Genomic DNA, 27338 nt, shown 5'->3' with positions numbered 1-27338 from the left:
CAGGAGGCAGAAGAAGTTGCAGTGAGCCAAGATGGTGCCATTGCACTCCAGCCTGGACAAGAGCAAAACTCCGTCTCAAAAAAAAAAAGGAAAGAAAAGAAAAGAAAAAGAAAGAAAAAGAGAAATGCAGAATCTCAGGCCCTACCCAGACCCTCTGAATCATAATCTGTATTTTAGTAATATCTCCAGGTGACAAAAATGCACACTGACATTTGAGAAGCATTTTTCAAAAACTAATTCAAAACTCTGCCCCTAAAATACCAAGATAACAGAATTTTTTCACTAGTTAGTAAACATAAACATAGCAGAAAATAACTTCCTGTGCAGTAGTATAAGTAATTTTCATTTCAAAGTGAACTTTTAAAAAAATTATACTTTTTCCCCCTCTAGAACCATTAAATTATTAAACCTTTCCAGGTAAGTTAAATATACCTAAATGTAAGACAATTGTTAAAATATTTTACCTTCTATACTATACTGAGTTCCAAACCATTTCTCCTTGAGGTCACATTTTCCCTCATTAGCACCAGACAGTAAAACAAGATTTGCTTTTTGAGGAACTAGCTGATTTAAGGCTTCAGCAATGACCTAGTGAAGTGGGAAGAGGGGAAAGAGATATACACAATTTCAACCTAATACATCTCTGTTAAAAAGGCAAAAATCACATTGTTAGGTACCTCCAAGATCTATGCTCATAAAAATACCTACAGTTCATGAACACCCTCATTTACAAAGTCTCATCAGTGTTTCAGAACCTTTTTTCCTACTTTATTGAGGTATAGTTGGCAAATATCAAGTATGTTCTTGATAATGCTTTAAACAGTGTTTATCTTAAATCCTACATATTAACAGCATTAGCAGTAAAAACAGCTATCCTTTACTACTAAGCTTCCACTGTGAGCCAGGAAGTATTTAACACACATTATTTCATTTATTCCTAAAAACAATCCTAAGACAGACTGATTTACACAAAATAAGAGTCAGCTTCAGAGGGTGATGGTTAAGTAATTTGCTCGGTTAAAGATTATGTAACTTGTACAGAATAATACACAGCTAGAAGTGGCAAAAGTGGAGTTCTAACTCAATTTGTACATGCTACCAAGGACTATGCTCCTAACAGCTATCTTTTATATCACTTCATATCCAGGAATCAGTAAAACGCTGCCAAGGTAGGGCCTCCTTCAATAATCCTCCAGCTACAATAAGGACTAAACAGAATTTTGTGGCTTGGTTGGGAACCCTAACTACTACTTAAACACCATTTATTTAAGCAAAAAACAACAAATGGTGGTTCAGAAAAAAACACAACCAGCCCCTACCGGGCACAACCATCCTAGTGACATGGCAAGAATGTATAGTTGTTCCTTCCTCCTTTACCTTTCCCTGTCCTCTTTAAAATTAATAGTTTAGGAATGTCTATGCTAAAATTTCTCAAGGAATGTCCTATGTTGTAATTTCTCAGTCTCAGCACTACTAACATCTTGGGTCAGATAACTATTTTAGGATCCTGACTTCTGCACTATAGGACATTTAGCAGCATCCCTGGCTTCTACGCCCTGGATCCCAGGAGCACCCCACGCCCCGCCCTGAGTTGTGACAACCAAAATGTCTCCAGACAGTGACAAATATCCCCTGGAAGGCAAAGTCACCTCTGGTTGACGCCTGCTATCCTGTATGAAACAAAATGACTTATTCTCCACTAGTGAAGGAATGACCCCGACCAACAATTCATTGGCATGTAACATTATCCCTGAGTCATATGTTTCTAATTCAGGGAACCTTTAAGTTTTCTTATAAATATTTTCAAAATGATTAAAAATTTAATTGTCCTGACTCTGCAACTGAATTAAAAGGTGAGCTAAACAACTAAGTACTTTTTACAGGGAAACCACATAATTCTTAGGAATCACTTCAACTATTTCAGTAGATGTTTCAACATTTGAAAATTATTAAAATAGTACCTAACAAGTACTGATTTTGATTTTCTCCTCTTATATTAAAACTTAATTATGTAAAAGAAACATGAGAAATTATTCACAAAACTATTGATAATTCTGTTTAAACAAACAAAAATCCTGACTAAATATAACTAAGTTTTCTTCGTTCCCATGGTTCTTAAATACGTCTCCGTACTTTCTCACCCTCCTCTTCCCCTAAAAGTAAGTTTTAGACATATAAACCTACTTACTTCTGGCTTGTATTCAAAAAGAAGCTGATCTCCAGTGAGAATGTCCTGCAGTGGGTACAGCTGCATGTTCTCACACATGTTTTCCACATACTCAACTGGATCTGTCTGTAAAGAGGTCAATTATTTCACACCAGAACTTCTCCATTATTATATTTGATTTACCACAAGATACAAATACTTTCTCCCTTTCTTATTAACAATGAAACCAAAAGCTTCTGAACAGACAAAACGAGATATAATTGCAGCTTAAGAATCTGATGCTCAGTAGGCTGGACACAGTGGCTCACGCCTGTAATCCTAGCATTTGGGAGGCAGAGGTGGTTGGATTACTTGAGACCAGCCTGGGCAACATGGCAAAACCCTGTCTCTACAAAAAATGCAAAAATAAGCTGGGTGTGGTGGTGTGCACCTGTAGTGCCAGCTCCTTTGGGAGCTGAGGTGGGAGGGTTGCTTGAGCCCAGGAGGTTGAGGCTGCAGTGAACCGAGATCGTGCCACTGTACTCCAGCGTGGGCAACAGAGTGAGACCCTATCTCCAAAAAAAAAAAAAAAAAAAAAACTCTAAGAAAATATAGCCATAGCTACTCCCTTAGGGAGCTTAAACTCATACCCCTCATGCATCATTCTGAGCCCTATAACCCATTAGGTTCTAGTCATTATCACAGCCTCTTAATGACAGCAATTACCACACTGAACTATGAATGCCTGTTTACCAGTCAAGTGCCCCACATGACTATGTGAGCAATAAAGGCAGGTGACCTATCACTACAGCACTATCATCTAAAAACTATTTGTAAAAAGCATGAATCAAATCAATGCAGGACATTTAGCAGCATCCCTGGCTTCACTGGATCCCAGGGGCACCCCACACCCCACCCTGAGTTGTGACAACCAAAATGTCTCCAGACAGTGACAAATATCCCCTGGAAGGCAAATGTAGAAATCAAGGTGTGTTGGGCCGGGCACAGTGGCTCATGCCTATAGTCCCAGCTATTCGGGAGGCTGAGGCAGGAGAATCCCTTGAACCCAGGAAGTGGAGGTTGCAGTGAGCCAAGATTGTGCCACCACACTCACACTCCTGCCTGGATGACAGAGCGAGACTGTCTCAAAAAAAAAAAAATGTGTTAGCCAGGCAAGGTGGCTCATGCCTGTGATCCTAGCACTTTGGGAGGCCAATGCGGGAGGACAGCTTAAGCCCGGTTCAAGGCAAGCCTGGGCAACATAGCAAGACTCTGTCTCTAATTTAAATTTCAAAATAATTAAAATGTGAGTGTCAGATAAAAGTCTTGAGATAAAAAGGTATATTCACAAAAACATTATTTCAATTTAAAACTGAAAGAATGACCACCAGTTCACTGATACATGAAATGGAAATATTTTTCCAGAGGAACACAGTCAATTCAAGTATTTACCGAGCACCCAGAAACACAGACTCTTAAAACTGACAGATCCTTCAGATACCAAGTAGTTCCAGTCCCATGTTTTACAATGAGGAAACACAGTCGGATTTTTCCTGACTAGATGGCTAGATGGCTTGCCTAAGGTCACACAGTGAGTAAACGACAGGCAAAGTAGACATCAGAACTCTGACCTCATAACACATCCAATACGCTTCCCAAAACACCACACTGCCCAGTCCTTTACTAGACTCCTGGGCTCAAGCAACCTGCCTGCTTGACCTCCCAAAATGCTTGGATTACAGGCAGGAGCCACAGTGCCCAGCCTGTGAGCCTATTTCAATCAAGGAAAATGCTCTCCTTCCCCTGAATTCCAAAGCACAATGTTTCTAACATTCTACATGGTAAATATAAATTACCTTATAGAATGTCTTCACAATATTTGAATTCCCAAAATATTAAATACCATAACAAGTCTCCATGAATGTTTATTGAAGGGATAGATGGATGACTATGTAGATAAATGATTACCACACAACATGATCTGTGTCATCTGCTTAATCCTCTCACTGCCTTATCTTATTCAATATAAATACTCAAAAACCTAATAGTTAATTTTCAGCTAGCTTCAAGGACATCTAGAGACTCACATGACACAGAATGGCAGAATTAAAACTCCACTGACACTTTCAAAAAGAGGAACAATGTCGACACCAGTTTCAACTCAGTCACAGATAACATGCAAAAAGAATTTGACTTCCAGTACCTGTTCTTGGTAATGAAATTCATTATCCTCAATTTTCCGAATCTCTTCAAAAATTCTGTGAAGGAGAAAATTATAATTAGAAGATATATTAAAATTTCTGCCTACTTGAGGGAGAAGGGCGGGAGGAGAGAGAGGACTAGAAAAGATAACTATTAGTACCTGGGTGACAAAATAATCTGTACAACAAACCACTGTGACACAGTTTACCTATATAAAAAATCTGCACATATACCCCTGAACCTAGAATAAAAGTTTAAAAATTTCTCAATAGAAGCATCAACAATAAAAGAGAAGCATGAAAATAAAGGGACTGGCCACGTATGTATAAAGTCTTAGTGTACACTCACATGTAGAGGGATAAGGATATGGAGACAATAAAGGAAACAGAGCAGAAAATGCCTGAAAAACCATCAAGGCAAGACTAAAGCATGTCTACTGGCAGCCTGAAGCCTCAAATATACCAGGACTGGCTCGTGGCCTCATTCCAAGAAGTGTTTATTACCTTTTTTCTGGGCCTAGCTTCTGCAGCATTTTTAAATACTGAAAGACAGTGTAAGCAACCTGAAAACAAAACATCCAAATTAGTCTTTTGCATAAAAGGATACCTAGGTAAAAGGAAAAAACAAGTCAATTTGAATTATTTACCTCATAAAAATGTTCATAACCCTCATCAGTCAATGTAATAGAAATGCTGAACACTGAATAAGTAGAATTTTGCTCAAATCCCGTCTCACCATTTCCACCAAACAGTGCAAGAGCCCAGCATCTACAGGTGGGGAAAAAATTAACCCAATCAATGTTCCTGGATTGGCGTCTACAGACATTCAAATTAACAAAATATAGAGGCTTTCTATGTAAAATTTAGAAACCTCAGCCTTTGATGTAAACATATACTTTCCAACAGTAAATCTAAAAGTGCAAATTTTAAAAGCACAAGGCCTCCCAAGGAATTGTGATACATTTAGGAATCACCAGAAGGAAATAACAGTCTTTGTTTAATGCAAATACGAACAGATACGGCAACATAGTAAAACATTAACAGCTTTATTAAACGAAAACCATTCCTTTTGAAGAGAACAGCACAAAGTATTAAAATGATGGCTGCTGGAAAGCATTTTGCTTACCTTTTTTTTTTTTTTTTTTTTTTTTTAAATAAAGACAGTGTCTTACAATGTTGCCCAGGCTGGTCTCAAACTCCTGGGCTCAAGCAATCCTCCACCTCAGCCTCCCAAGTGCTGGAATTACAGGCGAGAGCCACCGCGCCCAGCCTCACCATTTTTGAACCTGACTCCTAGGAGAGGCCTTAAGACACTTCTAATACATACTTACATCGAATGTCAAGTGAGTTCTTTAAGGCTGTTAGCTAACCTACATAGGTTGTCTAAGGAACAAGCAATGAGACTATACCTTTCTCTGACTAGATTAATTCTGAAAAATTACAAAGAGAGGACACCAGAATAGAGTCTGAAATTCTAATAAAGCTCAGTCAGGTAGAAACGTTGTGCACAGCTCAAAGCATATAACATATATTGTGTAAGGTACATATGAACCCAGTATCATTAGTTTATTATTTTATAGTTAACTCTGCCCTCTTAGTTCTCTTTGAATGTTCTAGTACACACAAGTGTCTTAAAAATATTTATTTAAATTTCTCATCTATCCTTCCATTCTCATACTATTTCATTTATAGAAAAATCAAACAAGGAATTACTTTAATGTATTAGTCCTGATTATAAAATTATATTTCTATTATTGGGCTACAGGTGACTTAAACAGGTGCTTTAATGCTCAGGAAACATTCTGCTAACATGGCTGCATATACCATTTGCAGTCCCACCTATTAATTATGATTTACCTACCCAATGAAGTTTTCATTAAAGTCCAGCTTTGGGGTTGGGAAAACCTGGAGATCCATAGCATTTAAATAACTGATTTTTTTACCATTCAGTCAAATATAAATTATTGATTAGAGCTAATTCTTTTACGTAATTCTGGAATTTATTACTTTCATTTATGATTTTTTTAAATTTTGTGTACAAATAACTTCCAACAATGGGCTAAAAGGTAGCTTACAAGGAAATACACAAATATAATATGGATATTAAAATAATATAAGTTATTAAAATGACTATAACTAAGCATTAAATCTTATTCTAGGCTTCCTGGCAGCTAAAGTAAAAGAATGCATTATATAATACTTATTGTCTATTATTTTTCAGAGATTGCTATACTGAAAATACTTATTAATTGAATACTTGCTTTTTCCTAAGGAAAGAAAGAATGCTGCCTTTGCCTTCATGTCCAACCAGCCAGGATATATAATGAAGTGGCTTCACCCTTTTAAAAAAATTTAATGGTTAGAAGAAAAAAAAAAAGGTATAAATACACCAGAAAATCTTACCTCTAAGGCTACAATAATTTGAAAATATAATCATAAACTTATTCTCACATATGTCCACTAAACATGAAATTGTAATTAATTTAATAGCAGGAAGATAAAAACAGAAAATATAGTAAAATTAACTCTTTCATTTGAGATTACTGAAGAGTACAATCATCCCAAAATTTAAGGGCACTACTTTTTCTCTTGGACACCAAACTTACCTGCTCTCATGATAAATCTTTTTGCTTTCCCCAAAATGAAATGTAGATTCCTTATCGGTTTAGAACCTAATATAGGTATGAATCACTGTCTGTAAAGCTTTTGGTACTATATTGGGCTCTGTGGTAAAGTGAAATGTGTTACTCAAAGGGTCAGAAAATCTTGATTCTAGTTTTAGTTTTTCCTTTAAGTAAATCATGACCTTGAGCAAGATACTGAACTGTATTCTTTTTCTCTTCACTTGCCCAACTACTTACTGAGTTTTCATGAAAATGCAGTAACAAGTATAAAAATGCTTTATCACATACTAATAATATAATAGTCCGAGTAATTGTGCACATGCTGTTCAAACTGTCTTTCCCACTGGCTTCTACTGTAATTTTGTTAAAAGTATTCCTACCACAAAGACATACAGAAAAAAATTTAGTTTTCTGTCTATTTCTGTATATATGAGAAAATTTAATTAGGTTACACAGTTAAATTCTGTAAATTCTTGAAAGTCAAGATATGATTTTCAACTACGTTAAGCAATCCTTAAAGCCCATACAACCTTGTTTAAAATATGAATTTGGCTGGGCACAGTGGCTCATGTCTGTAATCTCAGCACTTTGGGGAGGCCAAGGTGGGTGGATTGCTTGAGCCCCATCCGCCTCCCAAAAAAGTTAAATTTTTACCAGTTGATTAGCATGTATTTCTAATTAGAAAAGCATTTGTAGGCACTGACTGATGCTTATCTTAAATAACTCTCTGGCCCATGCTATACTGCTCATATAAGATAACTATATAGACAAGTAGAATCCTTTCCTAATTTGCATAAACCTGCCCTAATTCAGAGGAGTAAATCCTTGGGATTTATGTACCTAGTCGTATTACCAGTCCAAATTATTATTATTTTGAGACACAGTCTTGCTTTGGCGCCCAGGATGGAGTGCTGTGGCGCAATATCAACTCACAGCAACCTCCACCTCTCAGGTTCAAACAATTCTCATGCCTGAGCCACCTGAGTAGCTGGGATTACAGGTGTGTGTTACCATGCCTGGCTAGTTTTTTGATATTTTTAGTCGAGACAGGGTTTTGCCATGTTGGCCAGTCTGCCAGGCCCAAATTATTTAACTTTACTTTTGACAAGATCAAAACAAATTACAAAAGTTAGCATTCACACTAAACACTTAATATCAAAGACTTAAGAAAGGCCACTATAACTGAGAAAGCTCTAGTTTTTATATCCAAAAAATAGTAAAATACATAGCAAGGCTTGAAAGCTCCTGGAGTAATCAAGTTCCAGGTTACTGCATTGCTGTTTATAAATTCAGAACCCCCAAACTTAAACCATTTAGCATGCTTTAAAAATGATTCTCACTCGGTTCTAATGAAGTAAATTTTCCCTTAAACTCTTACCTGTAATGTTGCTGTTGAGGAGGAAGTGCCCATGTGATGGTCAGAGCATGAATTTTTCTGATTGGAACAACTAAACAAAAATATTTTCCAGAAGAACAGATATAAGTGTTTCTCTATAACTTTTACTATATTACAAAAATGTTTAAAATTCAATATATTTATCTTCCAGTAAACAAGGGAAGGTTAAGGACAACGCACTTATTATTTCAACTTGCCAATTTTCCAATTCGAATAATGCAGTTTTTGTAAATTTCTTTTTTATTTGGTTTCAGAGGTAGAGAAAGCAGGGATAAAAGAACTATGAGGATATGAAATGCTGCTGTGTATGGATCTCTTCTTGCAAGAAAGGATACAAAACTAGGAGTCAGGAGACCCATGGCTGAAATCCAGTCCTACCCCTATCTTGCTATATGTGCTTATATGACCTGAGAAAATCACTTGCATTTAAATCTTTCTGAATCTGTTTACTCATAGTAAAATGAGTGAGTTGGGTTAAAGTATCTCTAGGATTCTTCCCAATGCTATTATTCTATGAATAGGAAAACTAAAACCAGAAAGAATACAATCAAAAATAAGTTGTCTCTGGAAAGAGTTAGCTTAATATTAACAGAACGGAGCCAGCAGCTGAAGGGTGTAACAAAACAGTCACTGATTAGAGGAAAGGAAAAGGAAAGAGACTGGTAACGGGCTGAAGAAGGAGGGAATACCTAAAGTAATTAGTAAAAAGAGAAAAAAAAAATCTGTCATGATAGAATAAAGAAAGAGAGATAGTGAATTAAGAATGTTTCTGCAATATTCACTATAGGCAAATTGTTAAGTAAATTGTAATGTAATCACACAACTCATTATGTAGTTATTACAGGTATACTATTAAATGAAACAAAGCAGGAGACAGAATTATATATATATTTTAATCTCAACTTTGTTAAGAAAATATACCTATTAGAAAATCAGAAAGAAATCTGGAAGCCAGACGTGGTGGCTCACGCCTGTAATCCCAACACTGTGGGAGGTGAAGGCAGGCGGATCACTTGAGGCCAGGAGTTCGAGACCAGCCTGGCCAACACGGTGAAACCCCGTCTCTACTAAAAATATAAAAATCAGCTGGGCATAGTGGTGAGCGCCTGTAATCGCTGCCACTCGGGAGGCTGAGGCAGGAGAATCACTTGAACCTGAGAGGCGAAGCAGTGAGCTGAGATCGTGCCATTGCACTCCAGCCTGGGCAACAGAGCGAGACTCTGTCTCCAAAAAACAAAAAAAAAGAAATCCGATACAAATGACTTCTCTTGATGGTAAGATTTAAGGGTGATTTTTCTCCCATTTCTTGACATTTTATATTTTTATTTAGCAAATATTGCTTTCACAAAAAGGAAACGATTTCCAAAGTGTTTTCCCTCTCCTCTATTTTCATTCATTTAAAGGCAAAAAGAGCAGAATATAAATAAAATGAAACATGAATGAAATTTAACAAAACGGAGAACAAAAGGGAAGAAACGTAAAGCAAGGAGAAAGCATGAAATAGACTGAAGTAGCAGCAGGGCACCAGAATCAAACAATCTGCAGCTAGTCAATGGTCTGCTATCTATTATTAATTAGATCTCCATTGCCCATCTACTCCCTTTCCAACCCAGCTGCATTTTCTGTTGTGTTCTCATTTTCAATGAAAATTGGCAGCCTCAATTAGGTTATGGAGAATGTGCTAAAATTATTTCAAACAGTTTTAAACTTTTGGTTCACAAACCTCTATAAAGTTTGTTAAATGCTGGTGTGTCAAACGGATCCGTTAAATGGCCAAAGTTTGGTCTGGGTAACCCACTGAAAATAAAACAAATACATACAAATTTAATTGCAAAAGCCTTTATAAGCAATATATTTAGGGATATCTAACTGAGAGATATTTATAATCTATTCTACATACTCCTTCTTGGAAAGCATTCCAGGCATGAACAAACAGATGGCAACACAGCCACAAAATCTTCAGTTACACAATCTGTTCTTAGCGTCAGCCCAATAACTCAAAAGTCTTCACAACTCAAGAGATAGAGAAGAATGAATTTAAAGGACCCCCTCTCACCCCAATATTTACTGACCTATCAGCCCCATTTAATTTCAGTTCTCCTCCTAGACAAAGCCATTTCAGAAAGAAACTTACACTAGAGATAATACTTTTTTAAAATCAACAATTATACATGAAGTGAATATTAGGTATAAAGCACTATATCAGGCACTGTGGTATTTAAAAGACTTGGTCCCTCCTAGGGGCTTCTACTCTGGTTGAAGATATTGTAACTTTAATATTTCTTCCAAAACACAGTCGATGCAAATTAGTATTAAATGCCTTGAAGAATTTTTAACCTGTCTAATTAAGGAACCAAAGTTATTAGTGAATAACATATGAGATTTTTTTTTAATGCTCATCAGGGATTGACAGAACCTAATTAATTCCTCTATTAAATATACCTCTGATTTTATTAAAGTTTCACATTTGACATTTCCATAGTTCACACTCAAGACTTCTAATCAGAAAAAAAAAAAAAGCTCCACAAATTTCTCATGCTTTTGATTACCTTTACATACCAAAAAGCACTGCTAATTATCAATGGCAATTCATATAAAGCCAAATCAATAATAACCAATCAGTTGTCATTATAAATTATTCTAACATTTTATGCTAGTTTCTTTCATAAATTTCAAATAATTATGTATTAGAAGAATAACTGGGAAAATCCACAGGTTACTCATCCGATGCAAGAAAAAATATCTGTTTTCATTAATTTTGTTAAAATGCAAACTACTAGGTATGGAAAGAAAGATTTCATTGCTTCAGAATTAAATTTTTTGTAAACTTTGTAACAAAACTGTAGCAGTAATGTATCTTTTAAATATTTGTACTATTTTGATGAATTTGAGTTGGAGAAAAAATGTTTATATCATCCTGAACTGAAACTCTACATACAATTTCTTATAAAAGAACATCTGGTTTGACTATATGAAATAGGAGTTTTTCAGGCAGTATGGAAAGTCAGTCATCATCTAAAAGATTATTTCTTTTATGGGGAAAACCAGTGCAATATCCAAACAACTGACGTAAAAAAAACAAATTTTCAGAATACAATTTGTCCCAATGAGGGGGATGTAAATGTGCATATTCTTCTGCCTCTCAGATAGTATTTTCTTTTGTATCACAGGAAAGCTCTAAATAAATGTAAAAGGAGGCATAAATTTTTCAGAATTATTGCTTACTATATACATTTACAAGCCTGTAAATTTTGAACTATGGAAACTTGGCTTGTCATCTTAGTTTACCCACTCAAATACTGTGTGATTTTGACATTCATTAAGTTTGTTTAGGTCTTAATTCTATCACCTGTGTAAAAATGAAAAAGCATACAAGATAATGGTCTCTTTAACTCTGAAGGTGTATGATGTATGAAAATAGATATCTTACTTGTTTGGTATCTGAGAGAAGATTTCAGTCACCCACTTTTCCAAAGTATCCAGTGTTTCTTGAGAGGGGAGGACAGGGAAGACACAGGAAAATACAATGACATTATTCAAGGTAGAAATGCAATTAGATTTCTCAGAGATCTTTAGCTAAAAAACAAAGGGTTATTTTAATTTGGCCATTACTTGCCACTCCTGAATGGATTAATAGGAAAAATAACAGTAGAAAAGAAAACCTTATGACACAGAGAATTCTATGAGACTCCTTTATTTCTCCCTGGTAAAGTTAGAAAATGCATACAAGTTTAACAAAAAAAATATATCTTTAGCATTAGGCTAGTGTGAAGAACCAAGAGATAAGATTATGCCAACCATCCTACGCCCATTACAAAACTTACATCCTCTTGGAAGGCTTCTCCATACTAACCCATATTACATTAACCTCTCCTTTCTGCCATCTCATCAGTACTTTTATATTCCACTTGTTTTACATTAATTTACACTTGCTGAGGTTTTAACTCATAGGTCTTCTTTTTAGTCTTTATATATATATATAAATCATACGTATATATGATTTATGTTTTCCTTTGATTCACTTCTTATGTTTAATAAGAAATTCTTTTGAAATTTATAGTAAAAAAACAAGATCTAAATGAAAAAGGGAACTTTTTGCTTTATCTGAGTGACCATCATTGAAGAGTATTTGTTAGTTCTACCAGGCACATGAATTTCACTAATTCTCAATACAGAACCCCATTATATAAAACATGGGATTTAGACTAATGGACTTCTGAATCTATATTATACTATTTATATAGATGTTTGACTCTTAAATGGTATAATTAATGCTTAAACTCTAAATTCTATGAAATCTACATTGTACATAGTTTTCATCAAAACTCTAGCCTAGGCACAGTGGCTGGGGCCAGTAATCCCAGCTATCTCAGAGGCAGAGGCAGGAGGATCACCTGAGCCCAGGCATTTGAGGCTACGGTGAGCTATGATTGTGTCACTGCACTATAGCCTGAATGACAAAGCAAAACCCTGTCTTGTTAAACAACAAAAACTCTAGGACTTGTTTTAAAATTTTGAAATAAGCATTAATAAGCTCTTATATCTGTCATCACAGAGGAAGAAAATACAAAAGAAACGGAATAACTAGTTCAAGAAAAACACATGGAATTATTTGCAAACACAATAATCATAAATCATGAATTAACTTGTATACCAAATATGGAATTACCTAATTTAGCAAATGTAAAAGGAACCTAGAAGCAATTTGAACAAAAGAATCTACCATACCATGTAACTTTACCTTCAAGTCAACTTTAGTGAACTCATTTTGATCATAAATGCAAAAATGTTTTACATGTAAGTACCAAGTCAGATTTGATCTTAATTTTGGCAATGTAAAAAGCAAACTTTATAAAAAGGGGAATCACATTAGGGTGAGAGGATTAGCCTTTCAAACAGAAATGTGCAAACTATAAGGTATGTTAAATGGAATAATTTAGCAATTTACTGACTTTGAAAAACAAGAAGGTTGGGCCGGGCGCGGTGGCTCAAGCCTGTAATCCCAGCACTTTGGGAGGCCGAGGCGGGCGGATCACAAGGTCAGGAGATCGAGACCACAGTGAAACCCCGTCTCTACTAAAAATACAAAAAATTAGCCGGGCGCGGTGGCGGGCGCCTGTAGTCCCAGATACTCAGGAGGCTGAGGCAGGAGAATGGCGGGAACCCGGGAGGCGGAGCTTGCAGTGAGCCGAGATCGCGCCACTGCACTCCAGCCTGGGCAACAGCGTGAGACTCCGTCTCAAAAAAAAAAAAAAAAAAAAACAAGTAGGTTGAAATGTGAAGAAAACAAAAGAAAGCTTCCATGATTTCCTTAATGAGAAAAAGTTAATGTGAGTTACTGAAGACAATGATCAAAGAAGGAAAATAGAGATATTCATCAATCTTTACATTTAAGATACTTCTGCCACTGAGGTATTCACCAGTATTTTATATTTAAGATACTTCTGCCATTGTCACCATGATCAATCTCAATTAATCATGCCATTTTTACAGGACCTTATGTAAGAATGAACAAACCAACACTTTGCACTGTAAGAGTTTGTAATTACTATAGAGTAAATGTAAAACTACAGACACAATTGCAGCTGAAGGTGGCTTAAAAGATCAATTCATGACCTATTAGAATGTTAATACATTCATAGACCAGCCTACATATCTTATCTTACAAATAAGACCTATTTCTGTAAGAGATTTGCTTGAGAATCTCATCATCTTGTGTTTCCCTGAGCTTTGTCACTAGCTATGTGACATCTCCAAGTTCTGATTTCCTTTACCTTGTATTAAGGTCAAGCACTAAAGTAATTAATAGTACAATAGTACACTGCAACACCGATACAGGCAAACAAATCCTAAGAAAGCACTACTTCAGAGTAACTCTAAGAGCCATAATAAATAGTTACCTTTGGATTGAACCACTAAAGTCATGTAATGAGCAGAGTAGTAACGCATCCAGAATTCTCTCAATCTAGCATGTGTATCAATATTATTCTTTTTTGGCTCATGCTTGAGCGTCTCAGCATTTCCTATAAAAGAATGAAAAAAATCATAGATATAACTAAGTTCACTTTGTTAAGTGTTCTACATCATCAATGCATACTTAGCTACCATACATGATTAATGAAATAACCCAAGTGACTCAAGAATATTGAACCAGTGTGCAATAATGTATTAACATTAATGAGACAAAAATGCATAAGAAACAATTCTGAAGTATATTTTAATATCCAAGGAATTAATCTCTGGTTGGGAAAACCTTAAAAAAACAGACAATAACTCCCTAAGCTTCCTTGCTTAATAATTAGTCCAGCAGTATTCAATCCAGGTTCTTTCTAATTATTTTAATAATAGGTTTGTGTAATTCTTTTTTTTTTTTTTTTTTTTTTTAAGACAGCATTTTGCTCTTGTTGCCCAGGCTGGAGTGCAATAGCATGATCTCAGCTCACCGCAACCTCTGCCTCCTGGGTTCAAGCAATTCTCCTGCCTCAGCCTCCCAAGTAGCTGGGACTACAGGCGTGCACCACCACACCCGGCTAATTTTTGTATTTTTAGTAGAGACGGGGTTTCACCATCTTGGCCAGGCTGGTCTCGAACTCCTGACCTCATGATCCACCCGCCTTGGCCTCCCAAAGTGCTGGGATTACAGGTGTGAGCCACCGTGCCCAGCTAATTCTTAAAAATAAAACACATGAAGCAAGAATGCCCTATAAAATGTATATAACTGTACAGAAATATACAGGGAAACAAAGCACCCTTTAAAGAATCATTTAGATCATCTCGTCCTAAATTTTACTCTGTAGTCAACAGGATTAATATGAGGCTGTAACTAAATCCTACCACTAAGAAAATGCCATTATGAAAAACAGACACCAGTTAAACAGTTTACCAGATGAACAAAATTAAGTCACAGTTAAAAAAACTCTTACAGAAACCACTGCTAACTCTGTTGACAAATGGACATGTCAGGCTGAGGTAGAGCGCGGACTTTATAATCAGATAAACAGATGTCCAAATCTCACATCCACCACTTACTAGCTGTGTGATTTAAACAAATTATATAACTTGACTGAAATTTAAAACAGAGATGGGGGTCTCACTATGTTGCCAAGGCTGGTTTTGAACTGGGCTCAAGTGATTCTCCCACCTCAGCCTCCCAAAGCATTGGGATTACAGGTGTGAACCACCACGCCTGGCCTAAACCTGTTTATCTTTAAATGGAGATGATAATGGTACCTATCTCTGAACATTGTGATAATGATCAAATGAAATAATTCATGTTGTGCTAGCATAGTATCTGGCACTTCAAAAGCATTCACAAAATGTAAGGTATTATTCTTGCTATATTCATTGTTAGAGAACCAAATACTGGCATATTTAACAACTTCGTGTTTGAAAGGCTAACTAGCTATCCTAAAAGGCAAAGGGTACCTAGGGGCTCTAGCTTTATAATTTTCAATTCCTTATCAACTTTTCTTATTCTAAATCTTAACAAGAAAATATGAAATAAGATGATGTATTTAGTATCTTACCCCAAAAAAATTTTCCCATAGGATGTCCAGGTCTAGCAAGGCTTCCAAACAACATTTCCTTTCTGTTTGCATCAGAAGGCCTTGCAAGTTGATATTCTGTCAATTTTAAAGAAACACGTAATAAAACAAAATTCAGTATCTCCTTTATTATATGGAAATTCAAACTTACAGAACAGAAAGCAAAGAAGTAACAAAAATTAACTTTATGAATCACGTGTTATAAGACTGAAGTGAGAAACTCAGTGATCCAGGCCTGGCTCTATGACTTAATATGACCTGTAATTTTGGGTAAATCAATTCAGCTTACCAGAGTTTTACCCTTATTTTTCAAATGAAACACAAGGTAGTTAATGATCTGAAAGTTTCAGCTCTAGGATGCTATGTACAAGATTTTACTGATGAAAATGCTCATAAAATATTAAACCTTGTATCTGGGAACTTGGTCATATATATTGTTTAAATTTCTTCCGAAAGCAACTATGTTAGTAATAAAGTATGATGGCTAAGAACAATCACTTTGAAGTCAGAAATACCTTGGCTACCCTAAAGACTGAATGTTTGTGTCCCCCCTACCCAAAATTTCTACGTTGAAACTTAATCCCCAATGTGATGGTATTTGGAGGTAGGGGCCAATGAGAAATGGTTAGGTAATAAGGGCAGAGCCCTCATGAATGGATTAGTGCCTTGTAAAAGAGACCTCAGAGTGCTCCCTTGCCCCTTCTGCTGTATGAGGACAAAGAGTGAAGGCAGTTGTCTATGAACCAGAGAGCTGTCACCAGACACATCTGCCAGTTCTTTGATCTTGGACTTCTCAGCCTCCAAAACTGTAAGAAACAATTCTGTTGTTTATAAGCCACCCAGTGTGTGGGATTCTGTTATGGCAGCCCAAATGGACTAAAAACCGCTAGAATTGCAGTTCTGACACTAAGCTCAATAACCTTGAGGAAGATCTAATGTACCTGATTCCATTCCTCCAAAACTGTAAGAAAATAAATGTTTTATTTCAAGCCACCACATTTTTGCAATAACAGGTAATATAGCAGACATGTAAACATATCTACGAAAAGTGACTTAAGACCCCTTGTAACTGATAAAAATAGAGTATAAATAGCTGAACACTTAGAGACCACATTTGGAAAGGAAACAAACATTAAAAATAAAGAAGTAAATAAAACTAGAGACTGCACTTTGACACATAATTAAGATTTAAAAAGGCATTGGACATGCCTTTCATCTCAATCAGTAAGACACACTATGTAGACAATTATATATGTTTATATGAGTATAAACTATCATTAAAATAAAAAGTCAATTACTAAAAATAATTTCTCGGCCAGGTGCGGTGGCCTACGCCTGTAATCCCAGCACCTTGGGAGGCCAAGGCGGGCGGATTACGAGGTCAGGAGATCGAGACCATCCTGGCTAACACCGTGAAACCCCGTCTCTACTAAAAATACAAAAAAAAATAGCAGGGCGTGGTGGCAGGCGCCTGTAGTCCCAGCTTCTCAGGACGTTGAGGGAGAAGAATGGCGTGAACCTGGGAGGTGGAGCTTGCAGTGAGCCAAGATCGCGCCACTGCACTTCAGCCTGGGTGACAGAGACTCTGTCTCAAAACAATAATAATAATAATTTCTCCAGGCCAGGTACGGTGGCTCACACCTGTAATCACAGCACTTTGGGAGGCCGAGGCGGGCAGATCATGAGGTCAAGAGATCGAGACCCTCCTGGCCAACATGGGGAAACCCATCTCTATTAAAAATACAAAAATTAGCTGGGCATGGTGGCACTCGCCTATAGTCCCAGCTACTTGGGAGGCTAAGGCAGAATTGCTTGAATCCAGGAGGTAGAGGTTACAGTGAGCCAAGATAGAGCCACTGCACACCAGCCTGGGCAACAGAGCAAGATTCGGTCTCAAAAATAATAATAATAATTTCTCCATAATCTCCTCTTAGCAATAAAAAAATTCTTTTTCTTTTTTTTTTTTTTTTTTTTTTTGAGACGGAATCTTGCTCTGTCGCCAGGCTGGAATGCAGTGGTGCTAATCTCAGCTCACTCCAACCTCCGCCTCCCGGGTTCAAGCAATTCCCCTGCCTCAGTCTCCCAAGTAGCTGGGACTACAGGTGCACAACACCACGCCCAGCTAATTTTTGGTATTTTAGTAGAGACGGGGTTTCTCCATGTTGGCCAGGATGGTCTCAATCTCCTGACCTCGTGATCCGCCCGCCTTGGCCTCCCAAATTAATTCTATTTTTAAAACCTACCATGTGGATATGTTATATGAGCTTCTGTTATTAAATGTATTCAGGTAAGGTGCAGCGGCTCATGCCTGTAATCCCAGCACTTTGGGAGGCTGAAGCACGCAGATCACCTGAGGTCAGGAGTTCAAGACCAGCCTGGCCAACATAGTGAAACCCCATCTCTACTAAAAATACAAAAACTAGCTGTGCATGGTGGCAGGCACCTGTAGTCCCAGCTACTTGGGAGGCTGAGGCAGAAGAACCACTCAAGCTCAGGAGTTAGAGGCTGCAGTGAGCTGAGATTGCACTACTGCACTCCAGCCTGGGCAACAGAGCAAGACTGTGTCTCAAAAAATAAATAAAATAAAAATAAATATATTCAAGGAAATTATAAAAGACTGAACAAATCTACTTGCATTGTGCAAATAAACGTTTATAAATGTATGTGTACAAATCCTCCATTGAAAGATTAGACCAAAAACTGATATGAGTATAGGGAACAATAACCTAGTGATGAAGTTACCACTAGTTAACAAATTTAAAAGCCAGGACAGAAAGAATCTCTTCCATATGCAGGTGGAGACAAATAAAGGAAAAGGAAAATGACCCTATAAGATGAATCTGCCAGAGCTGTTGAAGGCTCAACAGTCTTCATTTTTTTATACATGGACCTGGCCATCCAATCATGCACACAACTAAAGAGATGTGAATGAGACAAGTAAAATCTGAAAGACAGAAGAAAGACTGTCCCATCTGAATAGACTAGAAAAAAATAACACCTGATTACTGAGCTTTCAAAACTGGTTAATAAGTAATTTATTGCATCAGTTACAACTGTTGGATCAGATTGAAATCTACGTCTCCTACCATTAAAAAAAAAAAAAAAAAAGAAAGAAAGAAACAAATGAACAAAAGCACAACAGAATTTTTACTTTAGTTCAGCATAAACCAAAACTCCATACTGTGTTGTATATACATATATATTTCTTTCAGCATAATTTTTCAAAGCATAATAAAATATATTCTGGTTTAAAATTATAAAATCTACTTAAAGGTCTGCTTGTTTAAACACTGGTGTCAACCTACTCTAGAAACTGTATAAAGAAAAACATACTAGAAAGCACCTAGTTCTTGAGTCTCAAAATACGGAAAGTGCTTTTACAGTTATCCTCAGTTGTTTTGCTTTTTCATCCATTCAACAGGTTTTAACTGGGTTTAAGGTAAAACAGACGCTGTGCTAGGCAAGTGAAAAAATGAAGAAAATAAATCCTTGATTTCCAAGGAGCTACTATAGCTAGAAGGAGCCTAACCATTCCATCCTCTTTTACAAATAAACTGAATGCCACAGCTAGAGACACTTCTGTAAGTTAAATAGGGGTCTGCTGACTTCCAGATAGATCACTCTAGCCATCTGTTAGTTTACTCAGCCTAGTAAATGCTTTAAATCACTATTAGAACTAGACACTGCATCAAACCAAGGAGGAAAATACTATAAAAAGTGGAACAAATACAGAGACTTGCACTCGCTATAAGCCAAGCCTAACCTATATGAACTGGAAGTCCCCTCAAGTCTAGTATTAAATGTTTCTAATACCTAAATAAATCAAGCAGGGATAATATACAATGGTGATATTTATTGGTACTATGTAATTAAGGAATATTTATAGCACAGAGCTATAATGAAGCCTCACCCTATATAAGCACATTGTTTTCCTCTATAGTCTTCAATCTTTGAATCTCAAAAGATTAGCCCCTATGGTAAAACCTTCAAAAAACAAAGGATGAAAAAACTAAAATCCACTATCCCTTTCATTTACTTCAAATCTACACTGAATTAGACGTTTAATGACTTCAGGAATAAACACAACACATATTTCAATTTAGTACTTTAAAATATAAAGATAAAATGGTCTAGAGATAGAGAAGGATAAATGTAATAAGTAATTGGTTTCATGAAGGAAAAAACTGTAGTTACACATAAAGTACTCCTCTTACCACTATCAACAGCTTCAACTTCACGGTCAATTGCATCTCTGATCATTAGTGGATGGATGAAGAACTGGGCCCATCTGAACAAAAAACAAAACTGGCATTTCTGTTTTTGTTCACTTTCATCAATCAACATCTATTATTTTAATTAAGAAACTTACTAAGTTGGAGATTTAATTCACAATCCTAAGTATATAAAATCTAAATAATCTGCATTTCTGTATTTTAAACGAATATCTACACGTTACTTTAACTTTTTCATTGTGAAATATATTTAATAACAATCATACAGAAAAGTTAATAAAATATGAACATATAAACGACATCTGAGTGGCCCACCCAGGTGAAGAAACAGACCATAGTCAACACTCTAGAAGCACTTGGCTCACACCCTTACCTCATGAAATATCCTGAATGTATAGTAGTAATTTCTCTCCTTTTCTTATAGTTTTATTACCTATATATCTATTTCTAAACCAATATTTATCAGCCCTTTGTATTTCCATTATCAACCCTTAGGAGCCTTTTCAGAAATTTTCTCCTATTCATTCCTTTGTAAAACTGTAATACCACAGATAGTCTATTTATGTAATGTTATGTATATCTATGTTTTTATAGAGAGAGTACATAAAGCTTACTTTTTAAATTCAATGCAAGGTTACAAATGACTAAAAACATTTCAGTTAAAAGTTAAATCAGAATTTTAAAGACTTGGTATTTAAGTTAATCTTATAATTTTATCTGCTTTTTAAATTAATTTTTAATTATATAAACTGTGATGTATCAAATTACACATACAAATTCCACTTATATAAATATATAATAGCAATGCAATTAAATTGTTAAAAATTATTCAAAAATTGGTGTTTTTCCAGCAAAATAAAACAATTTAAAAAATTAATTTCCTAAAATGTTAACTTTTTTTTTTTTTTATATAGTGTCTCACTCTATCACTCAGGCTAGAATGCAGTGCCACAATCACTGCTCACTGTGGCCTCAAACTGCCGGGTTCAGGCAATCCTCCTGCCTCAACCTCCGAAGTAGCTGAGACTAGAGATGTGCACTACTATTTTTTTTTTTAATCTTTAAATTTTTTGTAGAGACGGGGTCTCCCTACATTGCTCAGGCTTAATAAATTTTTAACTTTTGCTTGCAATAAGGTAACTTTTAACTTAACTACCTGCTAGATATACTGGGGCATTTTTTTTTCTTTTCAGTACTTGGTATGATTAATGATGGGTTGGATAATTTCTGTTGACTTAAATAATGAAACTAATTTTATTTAATTATGTCACCCAGACTGGAGTGTGTAGTGGCACATCATGGCTCGCTGGAGCCTTGACCTCCCCAGGCTCAGGTGATCCTCCCACCTCAGCATCCCAAGTAGCTAAGGCTACAGGCATGCACCATCATGCCCTGCTAACTTTTTCCCTGCACCATGTTACCCAGGCTGGTCTCCAGCTCCTGGGCTCAAGTAATCCACCTGCCTTGGCCTTCCAAAGTGCTGGGATTATAGGCATGAGTCATCATGCCCAGCCTACTAACATTCCTAAAAGATATTTTTATTTAGTGTACAATTTGTGATTCTAGTTATTAGTTGGTAGTTATTTTTCTTCAGAGCACTGAGGTTAAGTAGTCATCTGTAAGTGTAACTCATCTTCCTTTGAAGAAAATTTTCTCGTTTATCTGGCAAAAATTTTCTATATTTCTTCTAATGTATCCTTTTGGAAGTTATTAGACTTTAATCTCTGATTTGATGTCTTACAACAGGTTCTGAAAATTTTCCAGTGATCAACCCTTCAAATGTTGTCTCTACTTCAATTTTCTCTCTCCTCCTTCTAGGACTCCAAGTAAAATATATGGGATATTTTCATTCTATCCTCTATGCCTTATATTCTTTGTATTTTTAATTTTGTGCTATATGCTATATTTGGGTTATATATGTTCTTTATGCTATATTTGGGTTAATTCCTTCTGGTTTATCTTCTGGCTTACTAATTCTATCTTCAACTCTATTTACTCTTAAACTTGTCCATTACTTTTTCAATTTTTTATCATAGTTCAGTTCCAGATGTATCCTTTCATTTTACAAATCTCCTAGGTCATATTTACAGTTTCTTTTTCCTTGCAAGTATATTCAAATTTGTCCTTTCTTTTTTTTTTTTTTTTTTTTTTTGAGATGGAGTCTCGCTCTGTCACCCAAGCTGGAGTGCAGTGGCACTACCTTGGCTCACTGCAACCTCTGCCTCCCAGGTTCAAGTGATTCTCCTGCCTCACAGCCTCCTGAATAGCTGGGGCTACAGGCGCCTGCCACCGGACCCAGCTAATTTTTGTATTTTTAGTAGATATGGGGTTTCACCATATTAGCCAGGCTGGTTTCAAACTCCTGACCTCGGGTGATCCACCCGCCTCGGCCTCCCAAAGTACTGAGATTACAGGCAATGAGCCACCGCGTCTGGCCTTTCTTAAAAAATAGAAAGTATAATTATTTTAGAAATTGTGTGTAACTATGCCAATACTTGAGATGTCTAAGAACCTGTTTGTGTCATCTGTTCTCAATCATGTTGCATTATTTTCCTGAGTACCTGCTTATTTTTGACTGAATGTTGGTTATTTTACTTGAAAAAATATTTGTAACAATTTAGGGCCTAGGAGGAAGGCATCTTCCTTTTGAGAGGGCTTATGTTTGCTTCTCCCAGGCTCCTGGGAACACTACCAGCTCTGGCCCATGAAGCCACAATCAAGACTTCGGGTTCCCCATAATACTTAGGCACTTGGAATCTAGGCTGTAACTACCCAGGATGCCTCATCCATTTCCACAAGCTGAAGGTGAAGATTCTGTATTCCCAGCTTATAATGGGGAGGGTTTCCTGTTAGAAGTGGACATCCTAAGCTTTGGTATTTGTCACTCTTACCATGAAATACTGATAAAATAAAGTTCAAATTTACTGAAAATAGAAGATGCCACCATGGTAAAGATGGCTTCCATGCTCACTTACTGGAGTAAAAATTTAGTCATTTCCTCAGCTGTTTATTTAAATGATCCAAGATACTTATAAACAATGTGGCCTGTGTGAGGGAATCAGATTTTGCTAACCTATTAAAAACAGGTACTTAATCCATGTTATATAAGAGCATATTACACATGTATAAAGGCTTTTCATTCCTTATACATTGTAGAAGTATAATATTATAGCATTTATTATAGTATTTGCATCCTATAATGCTCTACTTATGGTAAAAATTTATGATTCGATATTCTCATTAATTTATCCTATTAATGCAGTGGCTTTCTTCTTATTAATTGGGTGGCTTTCTTTTTAAATAAAAACAAATGTGTAAGGTGATATTCTTAGATGCTGAAGCAGTCCTTGTACAAAATATATTTAGAACAACTCTTTAAAAGGAAACAAAACAAACTTCTTAATTACATTTTATATCAAATTTCATAATCTCTGAGATAGCCAGAATGTATTCATATCATACATACTATTTGCCTATCCTTTTCCCCAATATAATCAGTTATTTTTCCTTCTTTATATATGGACATAGCTAAATATAAAGTTGTAAAAATTCAACTTGTCTTCTGCTTAAGATTTCTTCACACATACAAAGACCTGTTTGGATTTTGTAAAACTTAAGAGCTGAGAAACTCTGTAACAAGAGCAAAGATGCAGTTTTCTTCAGAGTTATATAGTTAAAGTCTCCTCTGAAGGTATTGCTGATCCTGTCTAAATTTATAGGAAAGATCATCTCAGGCACCATTTGCATTGCCTTCACTAATTTATCTTTCTTTTTTTTTTTTTTTTTTTTTTTTTTTGGAGACAGGGTCTCGGTCCATCACCGAGGCTGGAGTACAGTGGTGCGATCTCAGCTCACTGCAACCTCTGTCTCCCAGGTTCAAACAATTCTCGTGCCTCAGCCTCTCAAGCAGCTGGGATTACAGGCCTGCTTCACCACACCCAGCTAATTTTTGTATTTTCAGTAGAGATGGGGTTTCACCATGTTGGCCAGGCTGGTCTCAAATTCCTGGGCTCAAGTGATCCGTACACCTTGGCCTCCCAAAGTGCTCAACTATAGGCATCAGGTTGCAGTCAGCTAAGATCACACCACTGCACTCTAGCCTGGGCAACAGAGTGAGACTCTGTCTCCAAAAAAGAAAAAAAAAAAAAATAGTGGCATATGCTTCCAATTTATAGGAATATGTCCAAAAGATTTTTCGAGATCAAATTAATCTCTTAAGAAAAGAGATATTTTCTTTTTACCTTTTTTATTTTGTTTTTGAGCAGAGTCCCACTCTGTCACTCAGGCTGGAGCGTTATGCCACAATTTCAGCTCACTGCAACCTCCACCTCCTGGATTCAAGCGATTCTCCTGTCTCAGCCTCCCAAGTAGCTGGGATTACATGCACATGCGACCAAGCCCAGCTAATTTTTGTATTTTTAGTAGAGACAGGGTTTCACCGTGTTGGCCAGGCTGACCTCGAACTCCTGGCCTCAAGTGATCCCCCCGCCTCGGCCCCCAAAAGTGCTGTGATTACAGGTGTGAGCCACCGCACCAGGCCAATTTTTTTTTAAATATTAGATCTCTGCCATGTTTTGCAATTTTTTTTTGGTCATTTATCTTTTGATTTTATGGTAATTTTTGCTATAAAGGAACTGCATTAATTCATTTAACAAATCTGAGTATTTACCAAATTCTTGATTTGCAGATGTATTAACAAAAAATAGACAAAAATTCCTACTCTGAAGGAGCTTGCATCATACTAGACAAATGTGAGGTTTCTTTCTTTTTTTTTTTTAACATTTCAATCTTGCATATATCTAGAATTAGGTATAACTTTTTTCTACTTTTCTACTTTTTTCCAGTATAGACTTTGGTTTGCAACCATATAATCTCAAACTTCTACTATTGTACTGACAAACTTTCTGGAAAACAATTTTGCAATGAATTTCGAAAGCTTAAAGAAAAAAAAACAAGTCTTAAAATTATATTTGCAAATATATTCAGCAATTTCACTTCTTAGAACTTAATAGAAATAATTAAGAATATTCACAGAGATCACGATAGTCATCACACCATTACAGTATTAGAAAACTGGAAACAACTCAAGTGTCCAATCACATGTAACTCGTTAAACACCTTATGGTACTTCTATACAATGTAAATAACATATAATCACTAAAAATCATGTTTTATAAATTATATAAGTTAAAATGATATATCTTGTTTAAAATTAATTATAGGCCGGGCATGGTGGCTCACGCCTGTAATCTCAGCACTTTGGGAGGCCGAGGTGGGTGGATCACGAGGTCAAGAGATCTAGACCATCCTGGCCAACATGGTGAAACCCTGTCTCTACTAAAAATATAAAAATTAGCTGGGCGTGGTGGCGCATGCCTGTAGTCCCAACTACTCGGGAGGCTGAGGCAAGAGAATTGCTTGAACCTGGGAGGCGCAGGTTGCAGTGAGCCAAGATCGCGCCACTGCACTCATGCCTGGTGACAGAGCAAGACTCCATCTCAAAAACAAACAAACAAACAAACAAAAAATTAATTATAAAAGGGTATGAACAATATGATCAGTATACGTTAATAAATATAGATGGGTCTATACCAAAACATCAGTGGTGGTTATCTCTAGATTGTAAAATTAGAGGCAATCTTATCCTTTTTTTGCTTCTCTGTTTCTCCGTATTTTCTACTAAATTCTGTTTTTTAAATGGTTGGGCAAAGTGGCTCACACCTATAATCCCAGCACTTTGAGAGGCTGAGGCAGGAGGATTACTTGAGGCCAGGAGTTTGAAACCAGCCTGGGCAATACAGTGAGACCCCCAATTCTACAAAAAATTTGAAAGTTAACTGGGGTGGTGGCACATTCAGCCCAGGAGACTGAGGTTGCACTGAGCCATGCATTCATGCAATTGATGGCCAGTCATACCATTGCACTCCAGCCTAGGCAGCACAGCAAGACCATATCTCTTTAAAAAAAAAATATATATATATATATATATATATATATAAAATAATGAGTCAATAGAGAATACATTATTAATAAAATTAATAAAACCCAAAAGGTGTTGAGTTTTATTTTAATCTTTAATACAAAGACTATGTATAATAGAATAAGAGTCAAAGTGTATTTAATAGTTTAACAGCTTTTTTCTCCAAATAAAGTTTTGTCACCCAGACTGGAGTGCAGTGGTGTGAATGTAGCTCACTACAGCATCGAATTCCTGGACCCAAGCAATCCTTCCACCTCAACCTCCTGAGTAGCAAGGACTACAGGCACTCATCATCATGCTTGGTTAATTTTTTATTTACTTATTTTTGTAAAGACAAGTTCTCACTATTTTGTCCAGGCTGGTCTCAAATTCCTGGCTTTAAGCGCTCCTTCTACCTCAGCCTCCTAAAGTACTTGAGTTACAGGCATGAGTCACCATGCCTGGTCCAAGTAAAGTACTGTGACAATTCTACAGTACAAGAATACTCTATTTACATTTGCAAAGTGTTATTAGATCATTAAAATTAAAATATATTTAGAGTTAGTTACCTGTCAAGGGCTTCCTTGAAGTACTTCCTCTGGACATCAAACTGAAAGACTGTGCGTTCACAATCAGTTGAGGCATTATCACTACCCCCGTGCTTCTTCAGGAAGGCATCAAACCCATTCTCATCTGGATATTTCAAACTACCCATGAATACCACTAAATGGAAAGAACACAAAGTCACACAACACAAAGATATAGACAATATTTTCATCATGTATAAACTTTCTTATATGCAAAGAAAAACTGAAAGAAAATAGATCAACACATCAAATGGTTATGTCTGAATTTTTTTTTTCCTTTGAGACAGAGTCTCACTCTGTTGCCCAGGATGGAGCACAGTGATGCAATCTTGGCTCACTGCAACCTCTGCCTCTTGGGTTCAAGTGATTCTTGTGCCTCAGCCTCCCAAGTAGCTGGGATTACAGGCATGTGCCACCATGCCCAGCTAATTTTTGTATTTTTAGTAGACATGGGGTTTCACCAGGTTAGCCAGGCTGGTCTCCAACTCCTGACCTCAAGTGACCTGCCCACCTCGGCCTCCCAAAGTGCTGGGATTACAGGTGTGAGCCACCACACCCGACCCTAAATAATACTTTCTTAATTATACTTGTTTTTGTAACTTTCTATAACGCTCGTGTTACTTTTATACTAAAAAAAAAAAACAAATAT

At 36.4% G+C, this 27338-nt stretch overlaps 1 protein-coding gene across 6 annotated transcripts in view; it reads right to left on the bottom strand.

The window, feature by feature from the left end:
• NRDC (nardilysin convertase) overlaps window positions 1-27338 on the bottom strand; it is a 100242-nt gene that overhangs the window by 19786 nt on the left and 53118 nt on the right. For all 6 annotated transcript variants that reach the window (XR_013402055.1, XM_077957218.1, XM_015139671.3 and 3 more), the window contains 13 exons: window positions 26672-26825; window positions 20126-20199; window positions 15894-15989; window positions 14268-14390; window positions 11798-11855; window positions 10091-10164; window positions 8350-8419; window positions 6609-6686; window positions 4995-5115; window positions 4852-4910; window positions 4350-4404; window positions 2189-2293; window positions 465-588 (listed from right to left, as the gene is read on the bottom strand). Coding sequence is in view for 5 of the 6 variants with exons in the window: in XM_077957218.1 (XP_077813344.1) it covers window positions 465-588; window positions 2189-2293; window positions 4350-4404; window positions 4852-4910; window positions 4995-5115; window positions 6609-6686; window positions 8350-8419; window positions 10091-10164; window positions 11798-11855; window positions 14268-14390; window positions 15894-15989; window positions 20126-20199; window positions 26672-26825 (1191 nt within the window). In the remaining variant the exon portion in view is untranslated. The remainder of the gene's footprint in view (window positions 1-464; window positions 589-2188; window positions 2294-4349; window positions 4405-4851; window positions 4911-4994; window positions 5116-6608; window positions 6687-8349; window positions 8420-10090; window positions 10165-11797; window positions 11856-14267; window positions 14391-15893; window positions 15990-20125; window positions 20200-26671; window positions 26826-27338) is intronic.

The sequence above is a fragment of the Macaca mulatta genome, chromosome 1 (genome assembly GCF_049350105.2).
Source record: "Macaca mulatta isolate MMU2019108-1 chromosome 1, T2T-MMU8v2.0, whole genome shotgun sequence".
In the NCBI taxonomy this organism is placed as follows: Eukaryota; Metazoa; Chordata; class Mammalia; order Primates; family Cercopithecidae; genus Macaca; species Macaca mulatta.
The sequence above is the reverse complement of the archived record's forward strand: the minus strand, read 5'-3'. Positions and strand labels throughout refer to the sequence as shown.